Source organism: Callorhinus ursinus, unplaced genomic scaffold, assembly GCF_003265705.2.
Source record: "Callorhinus ursinus isolate GAN/ISIS: 27379988/994484 unplaced genomic scaffold, GSC_fseal_2.0 scaffold15, whole genome shotgun sequence".
NCBI classification, from domain to species: domain Eukaryota; kingdom Metazoa; phylum Chordata; class Mammalia; order Carnivora; family Otariidae; genus Callorhinus; species Callorhinus ursinus.
In genome coordinates, this window is record NW_027397077.1 from 2574729 (window position 1) to 2596152 (window position 21424).

At 47.5% G+C, this 21424-nt stretch overlaps 1 protein-coding gene across 6 annotated transcripts in view; it reads left to right on the top strand.

Moving 5' to 3' along the window:
* The window catches only part of GATAD2A (GATA zinc finger domain containing 2A), a 102377-nt gene that overhangs the window by 55547 nt on the left and 25406 nt on the right, over positions 1-21424 (top strand). For 4 of the 6 annotated variants that reach the window (XM_025884698.2, XM_025884694.2, XM_025884695.2 and 1 more), the window contains exon 3: positions 10084-10352. The exons of 1 other annotated variant lie outside the window; for it this stretch is intronic. In XM_025884698.2, coding sequence (XP_025740483.1) covers positions 10084-10352 — 269 coding nt within the window. The remainder of the gene's footprint in view (positions 1-10083; positions 10353-21424) is intronic. One more of the 6 variants, XM_025884697.2, reaches the window with a different exon arrangement.

Genomic DNA, 21424 nt, shown 5'->3' on the forward strand with positions numbered 1-21424 from the left:
AGGACCCCCTGGTCCTCCAGCAAATCAGACCCAGTGTGCTCAAGTCACTTTGTGTCCCAGCTCAAACATCCCTATTTCTTTTCTTTCAAGATTTTATTTATTTGACAGAGACACAGCGAGAGAGGGAACACAAGCAGGGGGAATGGGAGAGGGAGAAGCAGGCTTCCCGCCAAGCAGGGAGCCCAATGAAGGGCTTGATCCTGGGACCCTGGGATTATGACCCAAGCCAAAGGCAGACGCCTAATGACTGAGCCACCCAGGTGCCCCAAACATCCCTATTTCAAGAAGGACTCACCCCAGCCCATCCCCTCCCAGCCCTGTGCCCATCAAGGTCCTTCACATCCCTGTGCTTTTCCTTAGAGCTTTGGTCTGATGCTCAGGCATGAGTGCTGAGGAACCGCTTGCTTCTCTGTAAGTGGGTTAAGGTTTCAGCCACTGCAGTAATTGAGTTTATAGCACATAATTTCCTTATACGATGGACCTATTTATCTTGAGAGTGTGTAGGGCTTTTAGGATGGTATAAAATTGACCCATATAGTGAGACAGGCTGACCCTTTGGTGAGCTCTCTGCACTCAGCACTTTTTGAAACTAAATTTCTTTTGACTTGTCAAAAGGGGTAACCTTGAGTCCTGGGCTCAGATTGAATTTACATGTTCAAGTCCTTTTTAGAAACCTGTTTTCCTTTGTAGTCAATTCTCTGATAACACTTATTTTGGAAAAGCATATTTGTTCCAACACTTGATATATTAGGGCAGAGTTGAAAGCACGACTCATATGTTGTGTGTGGTTACGTATGATTTTGTCCAGGAGAAATGCCAGGTTCAGGCTAGGGGTTGGGAAGCTATGGCCCACAGGCTGGTGGTCTGTTTTGGTAAATAAAGTTTGGTTGGGACACAGCTGTGCCCATTTGAGGACGTACTATCACAACTGCAGAGCTGAGTAATCAGGACAGAAACAGAATGACCCACAGAGCTGAAAATATTTACTGTGTTGTGTCCCTTTAAGAAAAAGTTTGCCAACTCCTGCACTAGGTGAATCCAGAAAATTGCTCCCAGCTAAAAGAGCACCTGACAGTACACAAAATGGAAATGCACACACCTCAGATATGCACCAGGCCCCCTCTAGGCCATACCATTTTCTCTTGGGGTCACACAGCCTCCTTCCAGCATGTCACAGTAACTCAGAAAACAGCCACAGCAAATGCCAGGTCTTCCCTCAGGTGAGGGGTCAAGCTTCAGGTAGCATTTGTGTATTTCTTGGCTGTTTAACGTGCTACCATTTAAAAATCAGGTTCCTGTCTTTATGTCATGATGAAGTTTTGGGGTGTTGTGTACCTAACCCTATTGTTCCCATAGCCCTGTGTTTTTATTGCATAATTTTGCAGTATGCCGTGGTTTTTTAGAAATGCATATATGTTGTGCACCAGCAGAACTTTTACTGTACTTAGAAAGCAAACATCAAAAACATCTCACTCAACAACATAAAATTGTAGTCATTAATATCTCATCTGGACCTTGTAGGTGAGAGGTCAAGCCCAATTTCGTACTTATGAGAAGCTCCCAGTATCCTTTGGAAACCTCACCCAGATGTGACTCTGGGTGGTTAATGGGGTCTTTCAATTGGGACTGCCTGGAGTATGGGCTTCAGTTCCCAGCATCTCTCACCCATTTGCTGTCTGACTACCACCTGCCTCAGTTTCTCCACCTGTAAGGTGGGGGCAGTTGATGACACTTACCTCACAGGTGGTTATGAGGATCATCTGAGGTGATCCATGTGACGTAAAAGCTCAGTGTTAGGTGTTTTGCCCTTAAAAGTAGGAAGACCCCACATTTCTGTTAACAACAGGGGAGCAGTAAACTTGGGTCATGATCTGAGGATCTCAGTGTTGAAATGGGGTTGAGGTGTCTGGACCAGCCCCCTTTCCCCTACTGGGAGCTCCTCTCCATAAAACTTATATTTGTTCATTCATCAGGTATCTGTTGTCTGTCTGCTCTGTGGCCCGCATTCTTCTCTTCCAGGGCTAGGGACATACAGGAACATTGACACTGAGGCCCAGCTGTCATGTTGCCTGTTACTTGGTGGGTGGTGGTGACATCTGACTGTGGGGTGTCCCTTTAGCTTCTGGCTGCAGGGTCTTCCCTGGCCTGGCCCTGGGCAGGGCAAATCTTAGTTTCCTCAGGCTCAGTTCCCTCTCCTTTGAGGATGGCTGTTTTATCTTATTCCTTACTAGCACAAGCATCATTTTAGCCCCACCATGTGCTTGTCACTCTAGATGAAAACAAACTGTTTAAACTTGATTTAACAAAAGGCCTTTTGACTATGTAGTGGAATGTTCACAGTGGGCAGCTTGTGAGAGTGCCAGGTAGAAAGGAATGGTGGACCTGGTTTCAGGCCCAGACTCTTCGCCTACCTAGACTTGGATTTCCCCACCTTGGGTGACATGCTCATCTTCCACAAGCAGAGGCTTGTTGAGTGAGTGGTGAGTGTCAGCTATCACCCCCCAGCATGTGTGGGTGTACCCCCACCCTGGTCACAAGACTGCTGCAGGGAGGGTCTCCCTAGCATCCTCTTAGTCTAGGTCTTTGAAGGCCCAGGGAGCTCCTAGCCAGGCAGCTGGGCCTAGTGCCTTCTTGATGGTGTACAAGAGAGAAAACACCTGTATTTTTGGAATATCTTAGGTTTTCAGATCCCTAAGGGTTAAGAATCCAGCTTCAGTCAGTGAGTAGTAAGACTTAGTTCTCCTTTTGAGCAAACCTGTAGCACAGGATTCATGTGGCTCCCTTCCTCTGCCTGAGACCCTCCCTCAGTGGCTTGGCCCTCTCCTGCCTAGACCATCTCCCCAGATTCCTGTTTCTCAGCCTCAGTCTGTGAGACTCTCTCTGTACAAGTCCAAACGCAGAGGTTTGTGTTTTTGGTTTTTTGTTTGTTTGTTTGTTTTTTAAGATTTTGTTTGTTTGAGGGCGCCTGGGTGGCTCAGATGGTTAAGCGTCTGCTTTCAGCTCAGGTCATGATCCCACGGTCCTGGGATTGAGTCCCACATCGGGCTCCTGGCTCAGCAGGGAGCCTGCTTCTCCCTCTCCCTCTGTCTCTCTCCCTCCTCATGCTCTCTCTGTATCTGTCTCAAATGAATAAATTAAAACAAAAATCTTTAAAGATTTTATTTATTTGAGAGAGAGCACAAGCCGGGGCAAGGGGCAGAGGGAGAGAGAGAAGAGAAGCAGACTCCTGCGGAGCAGGGAGCCTGACATGGGGCTTGATCCCAGGACCCAGAGATCATGACTGAGCCACCTAGGCACCCCTGAATGCAGAGTATTTAATGAAAGTACTTGTTTGCTTCATTTTGACCTATAGGGCAAACCCCAGGAATCATACATTTCATGAGGCTACATGAAATTCATTCAGGCTCCACACTGAATATGAAGGTGAATGGGAAAATGAAGTTTCTTACATGGAAGAGTTTAGCAAGAAGCTTGGAAAAGAGATGAAGCTGCTGAGTAGTATAAGGATTGTTGCTGTGGGCAGTCCTCATGAGGAGCTCCCTGAGAGTGAGCCCACACTGATGCCGTGGCCTGGCAGCCAATTCACAACTGGCAGCCCAGGTAGAAGGTGGGCTGTGGGGATGAGCTGAAGGGTTTGGGTTTACTGCTTAGAGCTTGAAAGTCTCTTCAGTGACGCAGAGGGTGAACTCTTAAGCTGCATAGACACTTGCTAATAATGGATGGCAAGGTCGAAGCAGCATCCCCTCTCAGTCCAGTGACGGTTGCATATTTGTCTTATGTTCTTGGTTCTGCTTGTTGGAGGAGCCAGCCTTGTGATTTCCCTATATTACAGAACACCCTTCCTATGGCCTGGGGGCACTTCCCTCCAAAGGGCCCTCTTCCCTTGTCTCACTCCCACTACACTTGTCCTTTCAGTTTTCAGTCTCTGCATGTTGGAGTGTTACTTTATCTAGCTCTCCATTTTATCTTTGTGTTCTTTGAATATAAGACTGATATGAAGTCATCGTTAGGAGAAATAATTTCATACAGAAATATTTAATACAGAAAGTGAAAGTGTCTTAATTTATTCCTCAGAAATGAGTGCTGTGGCTTTTAGCCCAATTTCTTTCACTTTTGATTTTAATAAGCTTTTTCAGTATTTTTTTCTGAAGAAAGCCTTTTTAAGCCATGTGAATGGTATTATACTATTCTGCAATTTGATTTTCTTATTCAAGTTATTTCTAACATCACTGTGTGTCTCTTCACGTAGTATGTCTATGAGGTATGCGTAGGGAAACTGAGGCTCAAAGAGTAACAATCTCCCTCAGCCAGTTCCCTGAGATCTGGTTTCTGTTCTCGGTTGTGTCTGATAGTAGAGGCTGGCTGTTGTAATCATCCTTCTATTTCCCAAGTTAAATTGCATCCCTTATACTCGGCCTTAAGAGGGTTTGACGTTTAAAACTTGAGAACTGGCGTCTCTAGTATGAGTTCCTTCCAGAACACAGCCACTGCATCTCTGCTACTGTCGCTCAGAGAGATGCATCAGGGAGTGGCTCAGGACTTGAACAGAGTGAGGTCTGTGTTCTGGAAGGGAAGACATTTGCCTGTCAGCCAGAGGCTGCTGGCACCAAAGTACAGCTTAGCTGTTCTCTTCCTTGGACCCTTCTCAGGTGCCTGGGTTTGACTGTCAAGAATGTGGGGAGCCTCCAGAGGGTGGGTAGAGGGTGTACAGGTCTGGGACTCATCTTTCTGAGCTTCCTCAGGCTGTTGGGGAGGGTGGATAGGATTCCTGGGTTCAGGCAGGAGACAAGGGGGAGGCCGTGCAGGGGGGCAGCACAGCCCCAGCCTCAGGACCACCACAACACAAACATCCACGTGCACTGTGCATCTGCTCTGGGGCACTCTGGTGGTGGGTGCCCAGCTGAGTCCTGATGGAACTGCCCACCGAGCAGAGCCTCTGTGTTGAGTGTGGAGATTGGCTAGTGCCAAGTGAGGCCAGTGTCTGGATCTCATTGTCATCCAGCTGGCATTGGATGCATCACAGGCCCTTCTTCCTTCCTGACAGGAAGGGGTGCCCTATGCTACTGAAGACAGTGGCTGCGCCATGTGCAGGCCTCTACCTGTCAGCAGATGCTCCTCATTCTCCCTGCGTGGGTCTGGTAGACTCATGCTCAGCATGTCCAAACTACCCCACTCCCAGCCTTCTCTCAGATCTGCTCTTTCCCCATCTCAGAAGATCAATTCCATCATTCCAGTTGCTCAGGCAAAAACAAACAAAACAAAGTGATCTTTTTTGCCTCCCATCCAGCTGTTGGCATGTTGTGTTGTCTGTATCCTCTAAAGTATACTTAGTATTTGGTCATGTTTCCTTCACTGCTCAGTCTCCTTCCCATCCTGATCCACAAGATACAGAAGCCTCCCAAGACTGCTCCCCCCACCACCCCAGCTCTAGTCTATCCCCAGATCAGCCAGATGATCCTTTAGAACAAATTGGATCTCCCCCCACCCATCCATGCTCCCCCTGAGGGCAGGCCACACTTAGTACCCTCTTTCCCCACCTCCTCATGCTTACTCTTCTCTGAGCTCTGGAAAGAGCACCCCAGGTCCACTTTTCAGAGCATCAGCCTGGTCATTTCTCCCAAACATGTATTGCTAAGCACTTTTCTCATGCTTGGAACAGGAATGTTACTGGTAGTATTCCTGCTGGTGTGTTAGTAACAGCGTAGTATAAATAACGCTTCCAAGTACAGATAGTAGTAATGATAATGCCTTAGGGTTATGGCTCCATGACTTGTGTTTATTTACTTTTTTTTTTTTTTAATCATCAAGAGACGTTTACTGGTGTGTGCTCAGCTTGTGCCAGGTGCTTTCCGTTGGTCTCCTGAGTCTTGTTTAAAAATTCTGGTTTCTACATCATTCACCCCTTTGGAGTTGTTTTAGACAGGTTTTTCTCCTGAGGTTCTCAGATCAGTTAGACAGTGGCATTTTATTAAAATAAAGTAGGGGCACCTGGGTGGCTTAGTTGGTTAGACGGCTCTTGATTTTGGCTCAGGTCGTGATCTTGGGGTTGTGGGTTCAAGCCTCATGTCAGGCTCCATGCTCAGTGTGGAGTCTGCTTGAGATTCTTCACCGCACCCCCCTCCCCCGCATGTGTGTGTTCTCTCTCTCTCTCTCAAATAAATAAATAAAATCTTTAAAGTAGCTTTTGGTAGAGGCAATTACAATTTGCACCGACCCAAAGCTCCATGTTGTCATTCCACCTATGATTTGGTGGCCCCTTTGTTCTGGGGTTGCTCTGTGCTGTGCCTGTGTAGCCTCTAGTGTGGTTGCAACCTCCCTTCTTGGAGTGAGGAAGATCTGGGCTTCATCTTGCCCACCTCTCTGCTCTCCCAGCCCTGTCTGAGGATGTATTAGAGCAGGCTCTGCTTGGCTTGGTTGTGTTTGCAGAGAGTGAGAAGGAGGGGCTGAGGCCACCTGGGTTCTAGCCCTGCTTCCTGGGTAGCATCCTGTGCCTTAGGCCGCCTTGCAGTCCTGGGAGCCTCATCTTTACAGTGGGCATGCTGCTGTCAGGATCTGCCCCTGCCTGCATGTAGTGCCAGCACAGGATCCCCCTTCAGGAGGAAAGCTGCTCTTTGTGGGCTGGCCATTCCTGAATGGGCTTGTGGTAGAACCTCTCTTGTCTTTCCCTTCATTCTACCCTTACTGGCCAGGGATTTTGAAGCAGATCCTAATTTGCTATCACAGTAATCCAGCCTTGTCACCTGCTCTTTAGAAAGTATTCTGATGTACCTCCTCACTGCTTTTTTGCAGAGATTGTAGGTCATGCTTCATTCCTCAAGGCTGGTTTCTTCCCTATAGGTTTGTGGCTGGATCCTGGGTTCATGCCTGCAGGGTGGTGGCCGCTAGCCCTAAAGTGCGGGGGCTACTGGTCCTTCATGCTGAGAGGAGGGGAGAGCTGCTCTTTACCAGCACCTGCCCTCCCTGGGAGCAAATGCCCCATGTGGCCTCTAAGGCAACCACCTTGGTGTGGAGTAGGTACCACCCAAGGCGTGGCAGGGGGTGGGGTGCAGAGCTGGAGGCACCTTCTGCCTTGGTCAGCCCCGTGCCCCCTCCAGCTATGCTGGTCCTTTCTGTGGTGGGGGAGGTGTGTAGCTGCTCCCCCCCCCCCGCCCGCCCCAAGAATCCCCCACCAGAGCTGGAGGGACACGGAGCTGGAGGGGCAGGGCATGTGTGCATTGCCAGGATGGCTATTATTTCTGGGCCTAGGGTTGGCAGGGTTACAGCCCCTCAGCTTCAGAGTGAGCTACCCTGACACTGCACACAGAGCATAAACAGGCTATGTTCCGTGCCCTCTGCTGGGGACCCTGATCAGCTACCCAAACTGGGGTGCTGTGGGGGGCCCTATGACCCAGGGTGGTCACTGGGGCTGGAAGGAGCAGCCCTGTGGGTGTGAGGCTCTGCTCTGGCTCTTTGCCATTGCTTGTTTTACACCAGTGATAATGAAGTGAGGTCACGTGGGCACTACCTTGCCAGTCTGATGACCTGGCACACAGCAATCTGGTTGTTGGTTCTCCCCCTTCTCCTTATCTTTGTGGGCAGTTGAGAGGAAGGACTTCATGTAGGGTCTGGGTTTGGATGAGTTTCATGGATTGGAGCCTGGAGCTTACAAGGCCAGAGACTGTGCTGGCTGGCAGGGTGGGTGGGTGGGTGTGTGGGTGAGGGTGCCAAGATGGAGCAGAGGCAGAGTGGAGAAGCATGGGGGAGTTTGAGTACAGTATTGGGAGGGCATCCTCTGTATCTACCTCATTCCCTCTTCTCCAGTGTGTACCAGGCCAGACTGGGAGCTTTTCCCTTAGGGACAGAATTTCTTCTGACTCTAGTGGGGGCCCTCTTTCCCTCTTTTCTGGTTTCGTCTCCTCTCCTCTTTGATCTTGACAAGCTCCTTTCTGGTCCTGGGAGCACAGCTACCTGCTGTCCAAGGCAGCTACTGAAATTGTTCCTCTTGTCTAATTCCCAAATTTCAAGGAGCTCCTGTTTTAGGAGTCCCCAAGGAAAGATGACCCATGTGCCCACAGTGAGGGAGGGGTCGGTGACTGACACTCAGGGCAGTGACTTATCTGCAGTCTCACAGAGACGGGACTGATAGACTCAGTGAGCAGGCTGACAGGGTTTGTTGTGAAGGCATAGGAAAGGACAGAAGCCATAGAGCTTTAGGCTAAGAGGGACAAGGGGGCATTCCTTGCTTTCTCTGAGCCAGTTAGGAGACCATATCCACACAGAGAATGGGAGGCGGGGATGGGGTTTTTTTTGAGGGGTGACTGGGACTGAGCAGTTGGTACAGGGTGGGCGGCAGGCACAGGCTAGGATGCCAGGAGGGATTGGGGGCAGATGGAGGTCTTGTTGATTTCCTATGCCCTTGAGTTTCAGAGTTCTCCAGCCCTACCCTCCTTTAGCATGGGTGGGGAGCACTGTGGGGGTGACATGACCACCAGGAGACTTGCTCATTTTGACCCATTTGGACTGCCTGTAGGAGCAGATAACCTGAGTGCCCTGGCCAGGCCACACTGGCCTAACGAGTGTATATGGGACACTCTGCCTTCTGAGCCAGGAGCATGAAGCAGCTGTCCATTTCCTTCCTTTCACTTTAAGTCTACCAAAGGGGCCACTTGGGCAAGGCCCTGCACTATTGCTCATTTGTGGAATTGGCTCCTAAAGAAGATTGTGAGTGAGTCATCTCAGGAGTGTGTCCCATATATGATGATGTGGCCCCTTCATTGCCCCGTGTTGCCCCCAGCCTCCCAGAAGGTGGGCTCCAGGACTGGGGATGACTGGCCCTGTCCAGGACAGGCCTCCTAGGATACTCACTGGTGAGGAAACTGAGGTGCCAGGTGCCCTGCCTGTGGACACAGGTAGAGCCTGTGCCTGTGGACACAGGTGCCTTCAGTGTAGGCACACCACAGGTATGAATTGAGATTCTCTGAGGGGCCCGTCGTGTATTCCTCAATGGGCCCCATGTTGGTAGGTGTGAATGCGTATTATCCTGTGTAGAACTGGCACTTTGGGAATTCTACTAGAGCCTGGCAGCTAAATTCTTTTTTGTCCCCTCATGAACTCTGGCTTGGCTTTTTAGATCCTGACTCTTACAGTCTTATTTCCTGTGTCCTGCCTTGTTGGGACATCAAGGCTGGGCTTGGAGTGGCTCCTTTAAGAGCGAGCGCCTGTGTCCCAGACTCTGTTGTGGAATGCCAGCAGCCTCCCTGCAGACAGACATCACTGCGCTGTCCTCCGTCCTGTCTCCGTGAGGGTTAACAACACTTCAGCTTGTTGTCTGGAACCGGTTCAGACTGGTTTTCTGGAAAGTGCTTTGTCTCTCAGACTGAATCCTGGGAAGGGTCATGTGGAGCCCAGTGATGTCATGGGATCAAAAACTGACTCAGCTGTTTTTTTTCTTCTTTTCTTTCTTTAAATCAAGATATGTGTGTGCTGCAGGTACACGGTGCTGGCACGGTGACAGGCCAGCTCTCACCCCACTCAAAGTTTACCTTACTGGCAGTCAGAGGGTTAAACGTGACCCCCACCTCTCACCCCCCAGAGGTGAGCAGGGAGTGAGGAGGCTGTCCCTCAGTCAAGGGGAAAAGAAGGGTCAACCTGAGTCAGTGCAGTGCGGGGCTGGACCTGGGCAGTGACCCTGCTCCTGGGACAGCGTGGTCTCCCTTTGCTGGATTCCAGACACCTCCAATCCAGGGCAGGTACTCCGAATCCCATAGGCAGGGAGTTCAGATCTAGAACAGTTTTCCTCTATTTGCTTTTGAGTCTGGAGCATAGAGAATTCCTTTTCTTTCTGATAAGCAGCCACTTTCCATTGTTCCTATCCAGGTCCCCACATGTCTCAGCTCCCCAGATGCTCCACTGATCCTGCCCAGCCTTCCCCAGGCAGTGAAGAAAGGTCCTGGGCATACTTTGTGGGTCCTGCATTTGTTATGCCTACTTCCGCTAACAGCATGTGGCAAGGAAAACTCTCCAAGCTGACACTGAGAAGTTTCTAAGAAGGTAGCAACTTGGTTGTGCCAAGTTTAAATGTCATGTTTTCTCCTTCTCCCAAAGTTCAGAATGACTGAAGAAGCATGCCGAACACGGAGTCAGAAACGAGCGCTTGAACGGGACCCAGCAGAGGATGATGTGGAAAGCAAGAAAATAAAAATGGAGAGAGGATTGTTGTCTTCAGATTTAAACACTGACGGAGACATGAGAGTGACGCCTGAGCCAGGAGCAGCCCCAGCCCAAGGGTTGCTGAGGGGGGCAGAGGTGACGACCATGGGCAGATGCGAAGGGCAGGCGGGTGACGGGCCCGTGGACATGCGTACCTCATACAGGTGAGCAGGAGGAACCTGGAACCAGGTCTCCTGGGTGTGAAGAGGTGGTGAGGAGATGGGGATGAGGCTTCCCTTCAGGTCTGCAGGAAGCAGCTTTGGGTGAGTTATGGTGGAGATGGCTGTGGGTTCCAGTCCTGGCATCACTGTGCTGTCCTGGACAGACCTCCCCACTGGGGCCTGGATGTCAGTGGCAGAGGGTGTGATTCTCACAAGAGGAGGGGTAGTATTCTCCATCAGCTCTCCTGTAAGGCAGCAAGTCTTCACACCTGTTGTCTGTTCAACTGGTGCTTTTGGTTTGTAGGAAAACTTGGATTTTTTAATTTGAATATATTTCCTTGCTTTGTAGATCTGGGTTTCAGGAGGGCAGGGGTTCTACACTTTTTCTGGGTCATTGGGCTGGGGGCAGAGTCTGGAGGCCAGCTCAGGGATACCTCGCACATGTGCCACCACTCCTTATAGGCAGCACATTATGAAGGAGGAGGTCACTCTGTTCATCTTCTGTGGTGTGTTTTGGTTTCTCCTTAGTACTGATTACTTTCAAGAGTAGTTTTCCTGATCCTCAGCTTTGTGAGGTTCTTAAGGAAAAAACTTGAAAGAATTAAGACTCAGTGTCGTTCCTGTCATACCCTCCTTCCCCCCAATTTCTTCACTCAGAAACATTCTTTTCTTGTAAAGAGAAATCTGGGCCTAGCATCTGCTGTCACTGTTAACCCTTGGAGCTCTGGTGAGAGAACCATTCTCTCCAGAATGTTCACACCTAGATGTCTTATGAGCCAGATATGCCACGGTGGGTGTGTGGGTATAGGCATGGCCTCCTGGCCCTCCCTCACTAACCCCCTAGTCCTCCCCTACAGACCCCTTTCCGTGTCTGTTTGCCTGGAGTGGGGGAGTGAGGGTGAGGGTAGCAGGTGCAGAGCCAGGGAAGTTGGGAGCACCTTCTCTTCCCATGAGTGTTGACTAACCCACACAGGGATGACTCCACCCTGCAGTCTTCATGTTAAATTCATTTTGGAGTCCAGATTTTCAGAATCCTAAGGATTTCAGGGGTCATCTGGCCTGACATTTCTCAGCTTTTACAATTCTTAACCTCTTTGAGATAAATAGGAAAATCCAACCCCTTCTATTGGGGAAGCATTCAAAGTGGGGTGGGGGTACTTTCTGTTTCTACTACCCCAAAAGGCCTTTTTCTGTCTGGCTCTGCTTTTTGCTGTCCCTGTTCTAAAACCAGAGGCCTCTTTGAAAGTTTCAGAAATAAAATTGTAAGTCTGGGCCTCCTTTCCCTCTGTCTGACTTGGTCCTCAGTAGTGTTTCAGGGGCTGTCTCAGGTAGCTGAGGAGGAGGAAGAGCCCATGTTTGTGAAGATCTGCTGGGTTCTTGTGTTCCTGGGCTCCTGGTGTGCATTTTCTTCTATAATCACCTTTCTCCTCTGCAGGGCAGCCCAGTGGATTGTGAGGGAGAGATTACCAGATCTTTCTGTTGATATAGCCTGGGGCTACATTTGGCCTCTGGGCCTCTTGCTTCCAGACTTCTCCATTATACCTATTGGCTTCCAACCCAAGGTCACTTGGACAATGTGATGTTTTCTGAGGTTGATGGGGATGATATCCTTATGACACAAAGGATGCGAGGGAGCAGGGATCATAGATTAACCCAGGCACACAGGGCAGGGGTGATCCTACAGGACTGGAGATGCCCCAGGACACTCATGGAGCAGTATGAGAGTGTGGAAAGAGTTTGGCTTTGGTGGCCGGCAGGCGGAGTTGGGGTCACATCATATTCCCTGACTGATCTTGTGCAGATGGTCTTAGTCTTTGTTTCTTCATCAGTAAAATGGGTGATAATCTCTGCCTTGCAGGTTATTGGGTGACAGATGTGTACCCAGAATTGGTCCTAGTGTGGGGAGGAAGTGTTGGTGGCAACTATCCTTCAGTCTTCACTCAAAATGTCCACATGTAGAGCTAGTATGTCCCTGAGTTCCCACATAGAATATTCTGTTTAATTTGAGAAGTACAGTTTTGAATTTTGGCAAAAATCATACGATCAGGTATACCCCACAGCCATTCTAAAACTGTAATCTGTTCTGGAGTGCGTGGCCCCAGTATCTGTGTTAGAAATAGGCAGTCTTTGAATCCTTGTTAAGAGCATCTGGCTTGAGAACATCCCTTTAGGAACCTCCCTGTATCACGGTATGGTTGTTCCATTGGTTCCCAGGTTAGTGTGAAATCCCACATTGGGCAGATCAAAAGGCACAGCTGTACTAACCATAGTTTAGTTGGGTTGAAGCTCTTTGGCTTCAGGTTCACTGAATCTTATAAGACCAACACGCCAATTTTAGATGGTTCTGAGAGAATTTCATTTTTGTTTTTTTAATTGAGATAAAGAACACATACTGAAAAGTACAGAATGGTGCCACTTGATATATTTTCACAAACTTGAACACATCCCTGTAGCTAGAATCAAGAAACAACCTTGGAGCCCCCTTATGCCTGCTTATTGTCACTACCCCAAGGGTAACCAGTTTCTTGGCTTCTAACAGCATAGATTAGTTTTTCCTGGTTTTGTATTTATTTTTTTTAATATTTATTTGACAGAGAGAGACACAGCGAGAGGGACCATAAGCAGGGGGAGTGGGAGAGGGAGGAGCAGGCTTCCTGCTGAGCAGGGAGCCCGATGGGGGGCTCGATCCCAGGACCCTGAGATCATGACCTGAGCCAAAGGCAGACGCTTAATGACTGAGCCACCCAGGCGCCCCTGGTTTTGTACTTTAAATAAATGGTATTATGCAGTCTGTACCCGTTGCTTGCTTTCATTCAACATTGTGTTTGTGAGATTGACCCATGTTGTTGAGTTTAGCAGTAGTTAGTTCATTTTCATTGTTGCATAGTATTCTGTGTCTAGAATTTCTGTTTGGCTCTGTTTTACAACTGCCTCATTTTCTTTCACGCTGTCTTTTTTAAGATTTTTTTTACTCATTTTACACAAGTTAAATCATGAGCAGGGGGAAGGTCAGAGGGGGAGGGAGAAGCAGACTTGGGACTTGATCCCAGGACCCCAGGATCATGACCTGTGCTGAAGGCAGACATTTAATCCAGACGCCCCTTATGCTGTTTTATGACTCAAATTGGGCTTTTTGAAGATTAAAGGGAGTTTCTGGTGGCTTCTAGGAGAGATAATTTTCTTTAAGGAAGTGGCTGGTAAATTAAAATGACCAAGATAAAACTTTTTTTAAACTATATTGGGGTGATGTGTAGCATACATAGGCAGACAAAAGGGTAAAAGTCAGTTCTTCACCTCTCTACGTTTCTCCTCTCCATCTTTGGCGGCTTTTCTGACCTAGGCTCCCACTTTGTGTGTATTTTATTTTCAAAATAAATCAAAGCTGGAGGGTAATTTCCAGCAGTGATTGAGTGAGGAGAGATTTTCAACCCCACCCACCCACAGCTATAAAACAGGACGAAATTGCCCAAAAAATGTCAGTCATTTCAGCACTGTGGAAACTGACCAGAGGCATACAATAATCTGAGAAGTGTTTGTGCTTAAGGAACTACTGAACTTTGGGTAAGAATAGGGAGAATCTGTGGCATTTAGCCTGGTGCTCCTTTCATGCCCTCTCCCCAGTTCTACTACTAGGGAACTTCTGCCTGTCAGGTACAGGCTGTGAAGACCAACCCCTTCTCTGCAGGAGTGAGATGAGGCTCATTCAATTTAAGAGAGTTCTGGGCAGCAGCCCTGGGCCCGTGGCCTTATTGGTTGAAGTGACAGTCTTAGAGATGGGCAAATGGGGAAGGACAATGACTCTGTTAGCCCAAGGTTGCAGTCATGATTGGGGCAAGACAGAAAACTGTTTGAAGAAATAATGGGCAAAAACATATGTGAGGAGAATTCTCACTCATCCGAGAAGCTCAACAAACCTCAAGTAGCAGAAATACAAAGTGATCTATACCTGGACACATCATAGTCAAGTTGTTACAAGCCAGAGAAAAAGAAAATTTTAAAAGTAGCAAGAGAAAAAGGGCTCATCATATACAGGGGAGCATTAATATGATTAACAGCCAGCTTCTCACCCAAGATCATAGAAACCAAAAGGAGTTGAATGATATCCAGAGTACTCAAAGAAGAAAACTGTCAACCTGGAATTCTGTGTCCAGCAGAACTCCTTCAGAAAAAGGCAAAAAAGACATTTTCAGATACAGACCAAAAGAATCCGTCACTGGCAGACCTGCCAGTCTTCAGTCTGAAAGAAAATGACATGTTGGTAATTTAGGTTCCCAGGAAGAAAAGAGCACTGGAAATGGTAAATATGTGGGCTAATATAAAAGACTTTATTCTCATTTCTTCTTAAAACACATAACATTGTGTAAAGTGTTAACTGCAACTAACATTGGTCATAATAGACAAAAATAACCATTCACCTCTCTGGAAATTGACCAAAGGCATACAAAAATCTGTTGTGTTTATAATGGTGACAGATATGTCAGACAAACAAAACAGGAGGAATGAAATGGAGCTCCACTGGGGTAAAGTTTTTCTACTTTTTACCAGAATCAAATTAGTAATTTGAAGCAGATTGTGGTAAATTAATAAGATGTTTTTTATAATCTCTAGAGCAACTATTAAGAAAAATAACTTCATAATAAAAAAGAAATCAGAAAAATTTAGTGGTACACTAAGAAATGTTTAACACAAAAGAAGACTGTCAGCGAGGAACAGTGGAACCAAAAAAAAAGAATGTGTGTGGAATACAACTAGCAAAATGGCACATGTAAATACAGTCATATCAATTATTGTGTTAAATGTGAGTGGTCTAAACACCCCAATTATAAAGGCGGAGATTGTCAGACTAGATTAAAAAAAAGCAAGATCCAGCTTAATTATATATTGTCTGTAAAAGACACTTCTTAGATTTAAGGATGCTTTTATCCTTTGGTAAAATGATGGGAAAAGCTATACCATAAGTAACCATAGGAAAGCTAGAGTGACTATTATCAGTGTTAGATAAAATTGACTTTAAGATGAAAAAATAGTACTAGAACCAAAGAGCGACATTTTATAATATTCCGGGGAGACGTACCAGTCATAAATGTATATGCACCTAAGAATAGAGCCCCAAAATCTGAGGCATAAACTGATAGGATAGTAGAAATAGACAATTTATCAGTTATAGTTAGAGAATTCAGTATTCCACTCTTAACAGTTGGTAGAGCAACTAAACAAAATTGGTAAGGTTCTAGAAGACTTGAAGAGCATTGTCGACCCATTTGGCCTAACAGGAATCTATAGAGTAGCTGGTGACTACAGAAAACGTCTTTATACATGCTCATGGAACATTCTCCAGGGTAGACCAAATGCTGGGCCATAAAACAAGTCTCAAGGATGGTTGATTTAAAAAAAAAAAAAGACAGTAACAAGTGTCGGCGAGGATATGGAGAAGATGGAACCCTCATAATTTGCTAAAGTATGCCATCTGTAAAATGGCATAACATTCTGCAGTTTCTTACAAAGTTACAAATGAACTTACCACATGACCCTGCATTCTATCCAAGGAACATACTCAAGAGAAATGAAAAAGTGTCCACACAAAGACAGGTACATGGGTGTTCATAGCAGCATAATTCATAATAACTAAAAAATGGAAACAATCCAGAGAGCCAAGCAAGAATAAATAAAACATGCTATATCCATGCAGTCGATTACTATTCAGAAATTTAAAAATGAACTCCCGATTCATGCTGCAGCATGGATAAACCTCAGACTAGCCATGCTGGTGGGGAGAGAAGAGACCCAGAGACTGCATGTTGTATAATTTCATCTACAGGGAATGTCCAAAACAAACTTACTATAGCGACAGTGATCAATGGTTGCTGAGGCCGGGGGTGGGGGCGGCTGGGAGCAGTGATTAACATCTCATGGGCACAAGGGAACTTTTGGGGGGTGGTGGAAGTATTCTAAAATTGGATTGTGGTAATGGTTACACAATTCTAAGTTTATTAAAAATCATTGAATTGTACTACAGTGAATGAATCTTAGTGGTATGTAAATTATACCTCAATATGGACATTTAAAAAAATTAATGAGGTTAAAATAGTTTGGTTTCTGTTCTGGCATCTATAAACGTGCTCATAGAAAACAGAAATTCACAGAGGTGGAAGTTGAGTCTGCTAGACTTGTGAGACCAACCCAAAGGTCATGGGCACATGCCTTCCCTCCCCCTACCCCACCCCAAGTCAGGACTGTTGGAAGAGGCTAGAGTTGGGGCAGGCAGAGGAAGCTATGCTGGGTTCTCTGTTTTGTTTCTGTGATAAGTAGATTCTACTGTACTTTCCTATAGAGAGTCTCTGTTTCACAAGTCATTGATCTTTAGAAATAATCTGGGATTATTTGTGTAATATGACCAATGTTAGTTGCAGTTAACACTTTACACAAGTGATAAATAACCTTTTTCCCCCCTCCTTTTGGGTGGAGGAGCATTTAACTCAATAAAACATGAACCTCTTCTTTAGAGGTTCTGCCCCTGAAAGGTAAGGACTGGGTGTCTTGTCACTCTGGGCCTTTGTGGGGTGGGGGCTCCATGAACAGCCACCCCCATGCTTTACTGAAAACGTGTTTGTATATGCCTTTTTCTGAGACATTAGCCCTCCCTGGGTTGTTAACAGGCCAGGACCAGGCTGACTCTGTGGCCTGCACTGTGGTGGTCCTTGGGGATAGAAAGGGTAGGGCTGATCACAGCTACTTTCTGGTGTACTGTAATATGAAACTGTGCAGAGGTCTTGGGGAAAGACCAGAGGTTAAGGGGTATGGCTCACTGAGGATGGAAGTCCATAGGCACCAAAGCAGACCTGTCTTTACTTCCTCATTTTACCTGGGAGGAAACAGCTGAGGCTCCCTGGGTCCCATGGGTGAGGCAGGGACAGACAAGTAGGCCAGCTTCCACTTCTCAATAGCCTGCTACGTGGGCCTCAGTGGATGTGGGGCAGATGTTCTGATGACTTCCCATCCTGGGTTCTATTGGGGTGTGTGGCCTGTGGGTAGCTGCATGTCTCCCTCCTCTCTCCCCATCCCTCTTTGCATCATGCATCTCATTTGCTACAGGTCAGGGCTTCACTCGGACCAAGGGCCTGCCCTCTGGGTAGAAGGGGCTCCTGTCTGCCACTGAGGGTCCGTGGCCTACTGGCAGTAACATCTGAGCCATTAGAGCTATTCTTGGCTTTAGTTTTTCTGGCTTTCCACCTCCCTCAGTCAAGCACTTGCGAACTTAAACAGACTAAAAATGCACTAAAAGCACCCTCTGTTTACCAGGCCTGCAAAAGCAGGGCCCTTTTGTTAAAGCTGGTGTTCTTGATGTGACAGAATTACTGTCCCATCTTTCTTTAGAGATTTTGGCATTCACCAAGGGTGTCATGGGGATGACACATCTTTAAACTAGTCACCTCTTCTATGCCCAGGGACGTCACTACTCATTTGGTAGTAAAACAGGGCTTGGTTGTCGTGGAGTGGTGTGTTGTGTTCGGGCACATCATCCCACACTCATGTCAATGCCTGAGTTCTCTTACAAAGCAAAAATGAATCTGAAAGTAACATGATGGTGCAGCTGCCTATTGTCTATAATGTGGGATTATGTGGATGGCCTTGTTCTGTTCTATGTAGAAATGGGGCCTGCAGGTAGAGGGCTGCATCCCTTAACTTATCCAAGATGACTCCCTAGGTCACAGGTTGAGTTCTTGTTGTTTGGCAGATGCTCTTTACAAGCAGCCTCTTGTGAGAGGAAGAATAAAAACTGGGGTTCCCTGCCCTGTGAGGAAGTAAAGCCCAGCGAGTCTCTCCTGGTGTGTTTTTCACCTGTGTAGTCCAAAGCCTTATCAGGATACAGAACCTAGTAGTCACCATAAAAAGGAGCCATTTATACATTTCCAGTCAAGAAGGGTATATTCTCTAACCCTAGACTAATCTTGCCTCTTCTCAGAAATGGATTCTAGAAGCGGAATCATGCATGTGCTCAGTGGGGTTTGGCTTCTCTCACTCCATGTGCTTTGGGATTTATCCCTGTTGTATGTAGCATTTTGCTGAATGTCTCCTGTGTGGTTAGGCACACTGTACCCACTTACCTGTCCATAGACACCAGGCAGTCTGCAATTTGGGGCTGGTGTGAGTGCAGCTACTGTGATAATTCCTACAGGTCTTTGCGTGGGCATTAGTCCTTCATTTATCTTGCTAAATACTTAGGGGTTGAATTGCAGGGTCACAGAATACGTGCATGTTGAATTATTTTAAAGAAACTGCCAGGCCTTCCCCCTGCAAAATGTCTGGACTGTGTTACTCACAGGTATGGGGATTCAGTTGCTTCATTCTCAGTTTGGTATCATCATTCTTTACAAATTTAGCCATGGAGTCTATAGAGAGGTCTGGGTCCAGGTCCTGGCTTGCTTGTGTGACTGTTACCTCTTTCCCACGGTGATAGAAGAGTGATCATTGCTGCCCTGGCTGCCCGTGTGGGGATGGAAATGGGGTCTTCGCCAGCCATGTACTGACTTGAACCCCCACCTACTCTGTTCTCAGGACCATGCTCCATCACAGCTGTGCCTGGCCTGGCCAGCTGTCTGCTGGAATGTGTGTTCTTGAGTGAGCTGGGTGAATGTGACACAGCTGTGGGTGTGATGGCTTGGGTTCTTGCACAGCCTGGGTAGGTGTGGTTGTGGCCCTCACCCTGGCTCTCTGACAAACTTCCTCATAGGGATTGGATCCCTGCAACGCCGCCCCCCCTTACATGTGAGAGCTTTGGAAGTCCCTTAGCCAAAAGCCTATTTCCTTCCGTGTGACCACCACTTCCCAGAGTCTGGGGGCTCCTGCACTCTTGTGGAAGGCTCCCTGGAGCCTAGGCCCTCCGCAGCACCTGTTGTGGCCTGGCTGCTGCTTTTACTTGCTAATTCTTTGTCTTTACTGCTGGGTAACTTCCAGGAGAGGCTGGGCAGTCTCGGGGAGCAGCTCCAACTAGAAATCTCCATGGCCTGTATGCTTTTCTTAGCATGTTTAGTGTATGGGAACCAAGAGGTATGTTCCTTCTGAAATCTGTTCCTGGTTCTGTTCTTCCTTCCCTGTCTTAGCTGTGGCCGCTCTTGTGTCATTCTCTGCTTTATCCCTTCCCTGTAGGCTCCTCATCCCAATTCTTTCTGTCTGCCTGCCTTTACTCTGAACCATATCTTTATCCCAGGTTTGAAATTGAAATTTGAGGGGTTCACCTATACTTCTAAAACTCATTAGGTAATGCTGGGCTATCAGAGTGACACACTCTGGGTGTCCTGTTTCTAACTCCCAGAGAGACCCAGCTCACATGGGGCCTAGTGTAAGCCAGCCTGATGACAGGTGAGAAGCCACCTGGCCATTGCCTTTATAACACCTTCCTCTGGTCATGTAGGGGCTGTCTGTCTCTTTCTCAGTGGGTAGTGCCTGCCTTCTTGGGGATATGGTGGCCCTGACAGGAACCAGAAAGCCACTATGTACAGTCAGTGAAGTAAGCACCTGTAAACACTCATCCTTTAGCAGTCATGAACTCTTTACACATGTGTGAATTGGGCAGATTTGTAGATTAAGCAGATCACTTTCTTATTTTGAAATTATTTGGTTTCAATCTACAGTTGAACTTTTTTTCTCTTTTTTCTTTTCTTTTTTTAAAGATTATATTTATTTATTTGACAGAGAGGGAACACAAGCAGGGGGAGTGGGAGAGGGAGAAGCAGACTCCCCACCGAGCAGGGAGCCCGACTCGGGACTCGATCCCAGGATCCTGGGATCATGACCTGAGCTGAAGGCAGACGCTTAACGACTGAGCCACCCAGGTGCCCTCTTTTTTCTTTTTTTAAATGTTTTATTCATGAGAGTCAGAGAGAGAGAGAGAGAGAGAGGCAGAGGCAGAGGCAGAGGGAGGAGCGGGCTCGATGCGGGACTCGATCCCAGGACCCTGGGATCACGACCTGAGCCGAAGGCAGACGCTAAACCATCTGAGCCACCCAGGCGCCCCTGCAGTTGAAGTTTCTGATACCTCTTCAGTACGTCTTCCTGCTAGTGCTTTGTCACATGATGACAGACTCCTCATCCTGTGACTGGTGTCTTGGCTGCTGTAGCAGATCATTTAAGTGTTTCACCTGTGAAGTACGTGAGGGCTCTGACCAGCCTTCTGCTATGCTAAAACTGCTTTCATTTGCTTTGCTTTATATCTTGCAGCCATTTCTCTGCTGTATTGAAAATAGTCTATACCAGAATCGTAACAAACCTGGAAGGTTGGGGGGGATGGCAAGCACACTGGCCTGAGGGATCCCGTCATGTCCCTTGTGGCTACCTAGCCTGGTGAAACAGTGGGACGAAGAGGGGGTGGTGCTTTGTGACTCCAGGTGGGGCAAGCAAAAGTCAGACCTTGAGCAGACTTTTCTCAGCAGAAAGTGCCCTGAAGAAAAAGGAGAGCTGGCCTGATGGCAAGAGATTTCCAAGGTGGCTTTTTTGTTTTTTGTTTTTTCAGAGGGATGAGCATGTGAATTGTATTTTGTGAATCTGAGGGGAGTAGCAGGTGGGAAAAAGAAAATGGGTGTCCAGCAGCCTGATTCCACTCACATCCCCATGTGCCCTGGTACCATTTACTCCACCCTCGTGAAGCTCATTGTCTCCTCTGAAGTGGGGCTGGTCATTCTTAAGCCTTAGAAGCTCCCAGTGTGGTCTAATAATGTTTGTCACAGTGATAATAGGAAGAAGCCTTGGGACTTATGGATGTCCAAGAATGAGGGAGAAGAGGGCAGGTGAATGGTCATACAGCCCTGTCGGAGGCAGGTGGTGGCAGCAGGGTCAGTTGCCTTCACAGATGCTGAGTTCCTTTTGCCGAAACAGCATAGATGTCAGTGAGAGGGGCCTGCCTGGGGGTGGGGTGGGAGAGGAGGTGGGGAGCGTCCGATGGGTGGAGATGGGAGACATACCAGACGTTATTAATCCCCTTCCCTGGGTCCCAAGCCCTAACACTGCTTATTTTTAGAGCTTAAATCTTAAAAATAGTTGGGATGTAAATAACCACTTTGAAAAGCTTTGTTCCGGTC